Genomic DNA, 12,536 nt, shown 5'->3' with positions numbered 1-12,536 from the left:
TTGAGGGTGATGGAAATGTTCAAAAATTCAATGCAGTAACAGCTGCACAACACTGTAAACTTACTAAAAATCTCTGAATTATACACTTAAAATAAGCGAACTATAAGGTACGTAATTTAAACCTCAATGAACTTTTTTTTTTAAAGATAACCTAAATTCTAATTACAAAACAACTATTAACATCTTAAGAGCAAAAAAAAACCTCATCATTCCAGCCCTTATACTTAACAAACTAAGAATCAATACGAATGTTGAACTAAAAAATGAACTTACCATGACTAAGTGGTTCCCTGAAAAATAAAAACTAAATAGTCAATTCTACTAACCAGAATTTTGTTTAGAGCCCGATGATCCTCCATGTTCTAGCTTTGCTTTTTTCTTCTTTGATGATGATGCCTCAGAAGACACAGAACGTTTTTCTACTACAGGAGTGGAAAGAGCTCGTTTTTTGAACAGCTCCCGTTCTCTCAAAAGGCTTGGATCCATAATGCTGCAAAGGTAAAAATAAGTTTTAATACAGATTCAAGTCACTCAAATCTATATGCCAAATCCACAGGTGTCAACAAAAGTTACTTCCCAAACAAAACTGCCTTTTATTACTAGTTCTCTAGGACTTGTATTCATTCACTTACTCATTCACTAAAAAAAAAATATTTAATTCATGCCTGTTATGTGCCAAGCACTGGTAAAGAAAAACAGGATTATTCTCTAAAGCTCCAGAACTTATGCTGTCCAAGATGACTGCCACTGGCTGAAGTGCCAACTTAGCACCTTAAGCGGGGACAGAGTTGAGATGTACTCTAAGTGTAAAATACACACCAGATTTAAAAAGACTCAATACAGGGACTTCCCTGATACTCCAGTGGTTAAGACTGCACTGACAATGCCGGAAACACAGGTTCAGTCCCTGGTCAGGGAACTAAGATCCCTGGATGGCATGAGGGGCAGCCAAAAAACTAAAAAGACTCAATATAGCAAAAAAACGTTCTAAATTACTGAAATACTTTAAATGGATTATGTGATAACTAGAGATTAATGTAATAATATTGTGGATATACTGGGTTAAGTAAAATATTAATTTGCCCTATTTTTTCTTTTTTCTTAAATTACGGCCACTAGAAAATTTAAATTACATGTGTGGCTGACACTCCCAGCTCACACGGTATTCCTACTGGAGAATGGCGCTTCAGAAGCACTAGGTGGAAATTAGGAGACAGATTTAGGCTCATTGCAAAAAAAAAGAACCATCAGAATTAGTTGTTAATTAAAAGGTATATTTTCAAGCACTGGAGAAGGAAATGGCAACCCACTCCAGTATTCTTGTCCCTGAATAATCCCAGGGACAGAGGAGCCTGGTGGGCTGCCGTCTATGCGGCTGCAGAGTCGGACACAATTGAAGTGACTGAGCAGCAGCAGCAGCACAGATGGACTCTCTACCATAAATAATGAAGAGGCTGACTTAATATTTGTTAAGAAATAGCTACAGAAAACTTCTGCTTTGGAAGGAGGTGGGACTAGATAGATCTCTTTGGGTTTTCTTCCGTTTTAAAATTCAACATTCTGAGCAATTTCAGTACAACCAGAGAAACCACAGGTTATTCAAGAAGAATTTTAAAACACTCCTCTCTTGTCTGAACTCTCCCTAGAACGCTACGGAGAGTCTCAGAAGTACACGAGATGACGATGTAAATGATTTCTACGCTTTTTAGACTAGTGTTCATAAGCTCATAAGCGAAGTCTCAGAGGAAATGAAAAGGAGCAGGACCCTATGGTCCTTGCTGCCCCCTCTCCCAAGTCCTCTGCCTGCCTTCTGTCTGTGGAAAGGTTCAGAGTTTACTCAGAGAAGTGAGAAATGAAGAAGCAAGGGAAAACAATCAAAGGAGACTAAATAAGAGTCCCTTGGACTGCAAGGGGATCCAACCAGTCCATTCTGAAGGAGATCAGCCCTGGGATTTCTTTGGAAGGAATGATGCTAAAGCTGAAACTCCAGTACTTTGGCCACCTCATGTGAAGAGTTGACTCATTGGAAAAGACTCTGATGCTGGGAGGGATTGGGGGCAGGAAGAGAAGGGGACGACAGAGGATGAGAAGGCTGGATGGCATTACCGACTCGATGGACGTGAGTCTGAGTGAACTCTGGGAGTTGGTGATGGACAGGGAGGCCTGGCGTTCTGCAATTCATGGGGTCACAAAGAGTAGGACACGACTGAGCGACTGAACTGAGTCATTAAGCACAGTCAAGGACCTTTAGTTCCTTCTCAAGGACTACAGATAATAATCTGAGCCATATCCTGTGAGCTTGTCTTACGGATACTGAAACCCCAGGTGGGAGAAGTTACTACATGATGACCAGACTGTACCCACAACAGAAGCTGCCACAATTCTGAGAACTGGCCTCAAAGAAATGCGAACAAATGGACCCCGGAACTGAAGATTAACTGTACCTAAAGCAACCAAGGCGACGCTGGTCAGTCTGATGACCAAAGTGAAGATAACTGTCAGAGCTGACTGTGCTGTTTCTGCGACAGCCCCCTTCTTTTATCTATAAAAGTTCTTGCCCCACCGCCAATGCGGGGGGAGAGGGAGGGGCGGCGCAGCGAATCGGCCTTTGGACAGACAGATGCCCTCCCCCAGCCTGCTTTATTTCAAATAAGCAAACTTTCCTTTCCACCAACCTGGACTGCTTACGGGCTTTTGAGCGGCGAGTAGCCAGACCCCACACACCCTTCTGTGACAAAAAAGAGACTCTAAGACGTTGAAAGCTTTCAGGCATGGGGTAGCTCAATAAATATTTTGTAAATGACTAACAACAGAAGAACTTTAAATTGCCCTAGCCTCTCTGTTAATAGTTTTACAAGCCTTTATTAAATGTCTTCTGTTTGTGGGGCACGGTACTGCACTGCAGCCTTTGGAAAGTTTTGGAAGATAAATCCTTGTCTTCATGTAAGCAGCTTACATTTGAGAACATGAAAGCACTCAGCCCCTCGCTTAAAAAGCAATGAATAAATAAAACGTGACTTAGCGCGCTGAAAGTTAAAAATGTAAGCACTGAATATCACTCAGTCATGAAAAAGAACGAAATACTCTATATGCACAATATGGTTGGACCTAGAGATTACCACACTAAGTCTGAAAGACAAAGACAAATAGCATATGATTTCATTACTTGTGGAATCTAAAACATGACTGAAGGAACACATCTACGGAACAAAACAGACTCACAATTGTAGAGAACAAGCTTGTGGTTGTCAAGCAAGAAGGGGAGGAGAGAAGGGAAGGGCTGGCAGTTTGGGATTGGCCAATGCAAACTATTCTACAGAATGGATACACAGGTCCTACTGCACAGTGCAGGGACCTATGTCCAATATCCCGTGATAAACCATAATGGAAAAGAATATGACAGAGTGTATGTTTAAGCCACTCTGCTATACAGCAGAAATTAGAAACACCTGTAAATTAACTATACTTCTATAAAATTTTATAAAAGCACTGATAAGAAATAAACTTGTCAAACTTTAGTTAAGGAAAGAAGAATCACTGACCCTGGACCTCGAATCTAAGACCACCCTAAATTCTGACCCCTGACAGTAACATGACCTAGGGAATCCACTAGACCTCTCTAAACCCAATTTCATCATAAGTAAAATGAGGGTACTACCATGCTGTCTACATCTAGCCCAACTGTAAGAATAAAATGAGAAAATGTTTGTGAAAGTGATTTTTTAAGTAGCAAAGCTAGACCAACGTGTTATTTCAGAATTCTTATTTTGACTTGGATCTGAAAAGAAATAACCCAGTGATTATACCCAGGTGAGGAAGGCAGAAGACAGTCTTAGGGGAGGGAAAGTGTATTAGAACAAGAAAGAATTCCCCAATGATGTGGTGGGGGAAACAAGCCTAAAACAACAAACATCTGCTGATTTCACTTTGTAAAGACAGATTATTAACCCAGGCTTTTATAATCACGATTTTAACACAGATTTAAATAAAAGTCTTACAGTTTACAAAGACCTGGATGTTAACAGCATTCGATTCTCACAACTCTATGAGATAGCAGGTATTTATCCTATTACACCTGAGGAGGCAGAGTTAAGATCACACAGCTGAAAGTAGACAGCCTGGACGCCAGGAGACTGATTCCTAAACCAGGTGCTCCTTATTCCAGACCTAAAATGCTGGTAAAAGCCTCCAAAACAAAAGCGACCTGTGTGGTACGGGTAAAGTTCAATGGTCCCTAGAACAGAAGGTTTAATGTCTTTCACCATCACATGCTCTGCCTAACTTTTCCACCTTTTTCTCAGAAGACTACTCCGCATCTGTAGAGTTTCATATGTACTGACCTGTGTAGTAAACAGGACACATCAACCTCCCCGTTTTACATTAAAACACACACATCACTGCCACAACTCAGTGAGTTCACGTGTTCCCCACTGAGAAGCCAAAAGTTCAGTGAAAATCTTTTAACTGCAAAGCCCACATCCCTCCCATTTTATCATTTATCCACTTTATCATTTGATTTCTTTCAACCTTTCAACTCTTTCCTCTCTTGCTTCATTTGCCTGCCTGAGCCTCGCAGGGGCCCATATTGCTTTGAATAGCCGGCAAGCTGAGAAGAGACTGCTTACCCATGAAAAGACAGCAATGTAGAAGTGGAAGGGGAAAAAGTACCGCAGCGACTTGTTTTGGAAAATGTCTTTAAACTCTGCAGAAAACTATTATAACTCAAGATTAGGAATCATTCCAAAGTAGGTTTCCAAGAAGCAGTTGAAAAAAAACAAAAAAATCCGTGAAGGAGCGCCTAAATCACAGCCTTTACTTGGCTGGGCGCCACGGTTCCCCAAACTCCACACACCTGGTCCGTGTGGCTACAGCTAATGTAAGTTTGGGGGCTCAGGAGAGGCACGACCAGCTCTCCAATTCGAATTTCCCCGCTTTCCAACCCAAAACTTTGCTCACTGAACCTCCGGCCTCAGAAACAATGCTCCCGAGAAGCTGTAACCGGGTTAAGCGTTTCGGGCAGGGAACCGCAGCCCCGGCTTCCCGCGGGACGGGAGGCCGCGTGCCCCCGGGAGTGGGAGGAGGCCCCGCAGAACAACAGGCTGGGGCTCCGCGCCCCAAACCTGGCGTCCGCAGCTCCTACCTGAGCCAGGAGGGCCGCCCCACGCGCCCCGCCGCCGCCTCCCAGAGCCTCCGCCTGGACCAGCCGCCCACGCCCGCGTGGCTGCCGCTTCGGGCTCGTTGTCAGCGCCTCCGCCGCCCGGCACGCATGCCCAGCGCTGCCCCGCCAGTTCGGGGGTCTTCGCACTGGCGGCGGTGGCTGAGGCGGCGTCTCTTCCCCCAGCTCCGCCCGCCACTTCCTGATCGGGCGGCTGGGAGCTCAGTCCCGGTAGGCACCGCGGCGCCTCGGCCGCTGAGAACGCGCGTGCGTCATCCCGTGCTCCGCCCAGGTATCGCGGGAGGAGAATCTACCAACTTGGGCGTCCCGATCTCCATGACAACGGGGGGAATGATTGGGGGCGGGACGTAACTAGGAGTTGAGTCGGTTCAGTTCAGTCCCTCAGTCGTGTCCGACTCTTCGCGACCCGGTGGACTGCAGCACGCCAGGCCTCCCTGTCCATCACCAACTCCCGGAGTCGAGTAGCCGCAGCTAAAATGGTGCGACTTTACATTAGATGCTATTCACCATCACCTAAAATTCGGAGAACGTTGTTCCAGCTCTCTCTCTACACAACTGAAACAAGAGACCCAGTGAAACTAAATGACTGGCTCGAGACAGTACAGCTAGCAAAGGCAAATTCTAAAGCCAAGTCCGGTTTCTGAACTCCCATCCCTGTAAACTCTCTTAGGAAAGGATTGCGATTCAACAGCGTAAAGGGGTAAAAATAAAAATTAAGCGGCAAAAAAGACAACTGCCCTTGTCCACAGCCTGCAATGTATTGGACCATGCCAAATTGTGGTGCTGGCCTTGCCTCACTCCTGCAGCCTGAAGCGACCGCATGGCCAGTGCGCTACTATTTTATAGCTGTCCTTTACTTAATGCTGGTTACTCCTCAAGTTACTTGTGTTTTGGTTTTCACATCTGGGAAATGGGAATAATAATTGAACTACCACAATGGGTTACTTTCATCGGATTGTTGTGAAGATTGAATGAGATAATACATAAATTTTTAATCAAAACTTGGAATTAAAGCCAAAAGATGATTGGGTATTTTTTTACATTTTTATTTTATTTATTTTGGCTGTGCTGAGGCTTCATTGTGACAGGCAGGCTCCTGCTCTAGTTGTGGTGCAAGGGCTTAGTTGCCCAGCAGCCTGTGGGATCTTAGTTCCCCTACCAGGGATCGAACCCACCGCCCCCTCATTGGAAGGCAACCAGGGAAGTCCCTGTATGGCTTTTTAAAATTGATTTCATTCTATAGGATTTTGTAATAAACACACTTGATATTCATTTGACACCCTCAGGAAACATAACTTCATTTAGAAAACAATTTATTAGGACTCAAAGATTTTATAACCCAGGAAAAATTGATGAGGTGTAATGAGGAGGAGCAGTCATAAACTGAAAAAAAAATTCCAAAGCTTAAAATTACATTGTCCTGAGAAACATAAGCCAGTTTTATATAAATTTATTTTTATTTCATCCCTTCCCCAGTGATTATGTAAGTACCAATTTACCATGTAAGTCTCAATTTACTCATGGAATCAGTTCTACCATTCTGCTAGCTTCCTTCTTAATGAATGAGAGAATTCCTATAAATGAACAGTGGCTAAACCATATATGCTTATAAAACTCTGGCCCACTTGAGAAACCAAGCCACAACCTCTGCTGCAATCAGCTCAGAATGGTCAAGATTTACTCAAAGGCTGCCAACTTCCCTGTTTCAGACATCCTTTCTCCAAGTTCCCCTTCCAGCGCATACTACAAGTGTTCCACCACCACCGCCCCCCACCCAGCTTTTTTTCCCTCTATAAAGCTTCCCCTCTCCATGATTGCCTTTGAATCTCTGCTAAATGCAAGAGATGGTGGCTGACTCTCTTGCTTAACATTGTAGCAAGGGATGTGATCTCTCTTCTCATTTGCGTGGTCTTCGTTTTTTAGTAGTGTTTAATAAAACTTGGCGTCACCGACTTGATGGACATGAGTTTGAGTGAACTCCGGGAGTTGGTGATGGATAGGAAGGCCTGGCATGCTGCAATTCATGGGGTCTCAAAGAGTCGGACACGACTGAGCGACTGAACTGAACTGAACCGAATAAAACTTGGATACATACATGCTCCTTACTAATCACTTGAGACAGGATTTTAACAATTAGAGAATCATGCTTTGACAGAACTAGATTTACCAGATGGACAGCATGCAAGGAAGTTAGAAGATAAACTAAGGTACTAAGGTACATTAAAATTCTGAAGAGTTTGAGCAAATGCCAATTCAAATTAGCCCCAAACCAAAAATGATTAGCACTCCACTCCATAGAAATTAGGGGAAAGGTTTTTTACAGAGAAGACAAGGAAGCAAATCAAAGAAAGTATTGATTGGTTACAGCTCTTAAGTGGCTGCCTTATTGGGAAATCCTAGTTGGCTATTGGTGATTAGTTCATAAGTTTCATTTTTTTGGATTCCAGTGACTCTGCCTTAGGTCATCGTTTCACGTGTAGACTTACCAAGGCTTTGGAGCCACCCAGGTCTATGGCCTCCTTGTTTAAGTACTTGGACAAAATACTCACAAGCATTCCTTTATTTCAATATTCTGTCTCATTTCAGCCAGCTGGAACACCTATGTGGTGGTGGTGGTGTTCTAGTTGCTAAGTTGTGTACAATTCTTGTGACCCCATGGACTGTAACCCACCAGGCTCTTCTGTCCATGCGATTTCCCAGGCAAGAATACTGGAATGGATTGCCATTTCCTTCTCCAGGGGATCTTCCTGACCCAGGGATTGAACCAGGTCTCCTGCATTGAAAGCAGTCTCCTGCATTGCAGGTGGATTCTTTACCAACTGAGCCATCCCAGAAGCCCTGGAACACCTATAGGACATGTTAACCCTTCTAATGCCAATATTGGAATATGTTGCTTATAATACTAACCCTCAAATCTCAACTGCCCCACCTTTACCCCAAAATTATAGCTGTTATTATCATTGTCCAACTTGAAACCCTCTCTTAAACACCCCAGCAAATCATTAAAATAAATAAATGATCAACAACATCAACCAGTGGCATCATTTCTCTCTATTCTGGCTATTTGCTGTGACTAAGTCATAACACCGAAAGCAACGACTGCATTCATTCAAAACACTTTTGGGTGATATCCTGCACTCTGAAGGTACTCTTCAAGTGATACCAAAAATTAAGTCCCTATATGGCCTGTAAATAGGCCATTTTTGTGTCAAACATACTTACACGTGGACAACACACTTACCAGTGAACTAGAAAAGGATTCCGTTTTTGTCTACTGGTAATGTTGACTATGTGATGACTGAATGATAACCACATTTCCAAACATCAGCCCAAATTATCCTGATTTCAGAGAATTCAAGATGTGAGGTTAAACATACAGACTTTCATTCTACCTTTTCATCCTTGCTACACAATATGGACACCATGCGGATGGCTTCTGAAGCAACTTCTAGCCAGGGCTCAGGGAAGGAATAGGAAAAACATTTCACTCTGAGGTGAGGGACGTGATGGTTTATAGGAATGGCTATTTGTGTAATATACACTGTCTCCACAACTGATGCTTCAATAGTTTAATTACTATAGCCTCAGTATTTCTGGGTCAGAAGGGTGTGGTGAATGTCAAATTATATGAAGAAGGATCCAAGCTACTGATGCAATAGCAATCTATGTCTTATCTCATGAATGCTTCAAATATACTGCATACACTTTGGTAGACAGTGTGGTGACTTCTTCAGGGAAATATACTTTGTATATTTAAAAATAAAATTCTTCCCTCCTGGCCTATCCAAACCCTCTTACCCCAAGGAACAACTCAATATAACCACATGATTAATTCCAACACAGTGTTTAAATTATTTTTTACCATTTTGTTTAATTGTGATATATTGTGGTTGTGGTTTAGTTGCTAAGTCATGTCCAACTCTTTGTGACCCCACGGACTGTGTAGCCTACCAGGCTCCTCTGGCTCCTCTGCCCATGGGATTTTCCAGGCAAGAATACTGGAGTGGGTTGCCATTTCCTTCTCCTAGGGATCTTCCAGACCAGGAATCAAACCCAGGTCATATATATATATATATATATATATATATATATATATATAATTTTGACATTTCAACCATTTTAAAACATACAATTTTGTGGCATTAATCACATTCAAGATACTGTGAAATTATCATCATAATTTCTAAAAGTTTTCATCACCTCAGACAGAAACCCTGTACCCATTAAGGGATAACTTACCATTTCCTCTTCTCCTCAGTGCCTGCTCACTTCTAATCTACTTCCTTTTTATAATATTTATCTTTATTGATTTGGCTGCACTGGGTCCTAGTTGCGATATGTGGGATCTAGTTCCCTGGCCAGGGGTCAAACCTGTACCTTTTGCATTGGGAGTGTGGAGTCTTAAACACTGGGCCACCAGGGAAGTCCCCAGAGAGCTTTATCTGCTGCCACTGCTGCTGTGTGCGCTCAGTCGTGTCTGACTATGTGACCCCACGGACTGTTGCCCGCCAGGCTCCTCTGTCCATGGGGATTCTTCAGGCAAGAATACTGGAGTGGGTTGCCATTTCCTCCTCCAGGGGATCTTCCCAGCCCAGGGATCGAACCGGGTCTTCTGCACTGCGGGTGGATTCTTTACCACTAGGAAGCACGATCCACCACTTACTAGTAGTCATATGGCCTTGAGGCAATATTTAATCTCTGTAAACCTGTGCTTCCTCACCTGTGATGAAAAGGATTTTCTCAGGCAGCTTGGGCTGCTGTAACAAATTACCACAGACTGGGTGGCTTCAACAACATTTATATCTCACACTTCTGGAGGCCAGAAAACCCAAGATGAAGGAGTCAACAGAACCAGTGTTTGGTGAGAGCCTGCTTCCTGGATTGCAGACGGCTGCCTTCTTGCTGTGTCCTCACGTGGCAGAGAACAAAGTGACTGAAAGAAAGGAATCAAGCTCTCTCCCCTCTCTTCTTATAAGCACCAATCATGCCATGAAGGCTCCACGCACCTAATTACCTCCCAAAGACACTATCACCTAATACCATCCCACTGGGGGTTTCAATGTATGAATTGAGGGGGGCACAAACACACAGCCCATAAGAATTTAGTTCAGTCAGTTCAGTGGCTCAGTCATGTCCAACTCTTTGTGACCCCATGGACTGCAACATGCCAGGCTTCCCTGTCCATCACCAATTCCAGGAGCTTGATCAAACTCATGTCCATTGAGTCAGTGATGCCATCCAGCCATCTCATCCTCTGTCGTCCCCTTCTCCTCCTGCCTTCAATCTTTCCCAGCATCAGGGTCTTTTCCAATAAGTCAGTTCTTTGCATCAGGTGGCCAAAGTATTAGAGTTTCAGATTCAGCATCAGTCCTTCCAATGAATATTCAGGACTGATTTCCTTTAGGATTGACTGGTTGTATCTCCTTGCAGTCCAAGGTACTCTGAAGAGTCTTCTCCAACACCACAGTTCAAAAGCATCCATTCTTTGGCATTTAGCTTTCTTTGTAGTCCAACTCTCACATCCATACATGACTACTGGAAAAACCATAGCTTTTGACTAGATGGACCTTTGTTGGCAAAGTAATGTCTCTGCTTTTTAATATGATGTCTAGGTTGGTCATAGCTTTCCTTCCAAGGAGGAAGCATGTTTTCTTGGCTGCAGTCACCATCTGCAGTGCTTTTGGAGTCCCCAAAAATAAAGTGTGTCACTGTTTCCATTGTTTCCCCATCTATTTGCCATGAAATGATGGGACTGGATGCTATGATCTTAGTTTTCTGAATATTGAGTTTTAAACCAGCTTTTCACTCTCCTCTTTCACTTTCATCAGGAGGCTCTTTAGTTCTTCTTCACTTTCTGCCACAAGAATGGTGTCATCTGCATAGCTGAGGTTATTGATATTCCTCCCAGCAATCTTGATTCCAGCTTGTGCTTCATCCAGCCTGGCATTTTGCAGGATGTACTCTGCATATAAGTCAAATAAACAGGGTGACAATATACAGCTTTGACATACTCCTTTCCTAATTTTGAACCAGTCTGTTGTTCCATGTCCAGTTCTAATTGTTGCTTCTTGACCTGTATTCAGATTTCTCAGGAGGCAGGTAAAGTAGTGTGGTGTTGTGATCCACACAGTCAGTCTTTGATGTAGTCAATAAAGCAGAAGTAGATGTTTTTTAGGAACTCTCTTGCTTTTTCAATGATCCAACGGATGTTGGTAATTTAATCTCTGGTTCCTCTGCCTTTTCTAAATCCAGCTTGAACATCTGGAATTTCACAGTTCATGTACTGTTGAAGCCTGGCTTGGAGAATTTTTACCATTACTTTACTAGCGTGTGAGATGAGTGCAATTGTGTGGTAGTTTGAGCATTCTTTGGCATTGCCTTTCTTTGGGATTGGAATGAAACCTGACCTTTTCCAGTCGTGTGGCCACTGCTGAGTTTTCCAAATTTGCTGGCATACTCAGTGCAGCACTATCACAGCATCACCTTTTAGGATTTGAAATAGCTCAACTGGAATTCCATCACCTCCACTAGCTTTGTTCATAGTGATGCTTCCTAAGGCCCACTTGACTTCACATTCTAGGATGTCTGGCTCCAGGTGAGTGATCACTTCATCACTTATTTCTCACTCATGCTCCGTGTCTATTGTGGATGGGTCATAGCTCTACTCCATGTCATCCTCACTCCAGGATCATCAAACATCATGGCTATCAAACAAGGATTAAATGAGACCATAAAGGTAAGCCATTCACCAGAGTATGTGGATTACAGCAAGCAATCAGCAAATTATAGCTATTATTATTAGTATCCAAGTCTCCAGTTAAGGTCTATTCAAAGGTCACCAATGATTTCCCAATTGCCAAATCCAGTGGCTTCTATGGTAGGTTGTGTAATTGTTCATAATTACCTCTTCTTGAAGGAAGATTATTCTGCCCTGTTAAACATAGGAGTGGCATGTGACTTGCTTAGGCTAATGGAATGCGACACATGTAATAACTAAGCGAAGCTTTAAGAGCTAGCTTGTGATTCACTGTCTTGTTTTTTTCACCTGCCATATTCCAGGTTGGGGCACTGTGTCTACTGGATCCTGGAGTGAGGATGACATGGAGTAGAGCTATAACCCATCAACAATAGACATGGAGCATGAGTGAGAAATAAACTTTATGGTTGAAAGCCTCTGGGTTCATCCCTAGCCTGCTAGAGGAGTGCACTGAAACCTTAGCTCTTGCGCCCATAGAGCTAAGCACCAACCTATGTCCTACTGACGTCCTCAGAGACGCTTCCCGAGGGGCAAACTGATCTCCCCATACAACAGCTGTAATTAGTCTCTATACTTTCAACAGTGGCTTCCCTGCTGGTTCAG

At 43.3% G+C, this 12,536-nt stretch overlaps 1 protein-coding gene across 1 annotated transcript in view; it reads right to left on the bottom strand.

Annotated features, from left to right (window-relative positions):
• GTF2E2 (general transcription factor IIE subunit 2) overlaps positions 1-5,402 on the bottom strand; it is an 80,256-nt gene extending 74,854 nt beyond the window's left edge. Inside the window, exons 1-2 of the mRNA XM_005908128.3 lie at positions 5,141-5,402; positions 327-490 (exon numbers count right to left, since the gene is read on the bottom strand). Coding sequence (XP_005908190.1) covers positions 327-486 — 160 coding nt within the window. The 5' untranslated portion in view covers positions 487-490; positions 5,141-5,402. The remainder of the gene's footprint in view (positions 1-326; positions 491-5,140) is intronic.
• Positions 5,403-12,536: the final 7,134 nt, after the last annotated feature.

Source organism: Bos mutus, chromosome 27, assembly GCF_027580195.1.
Source record: "Bos mutus isolate GX-2022 chromosome 27, NWIPB_WYAK_1.1, whole genome shotgun sequence".
NCBI lineage: Eukaryota > Metazoa > Chordata > Mammalia > Artiodactyla > Bovidae > Bos > Bos mutus.
Note: the sequence above shows the minus strand (reverse complement) of the source record. Positions and strands in the feature narration are given on the sequence as shown.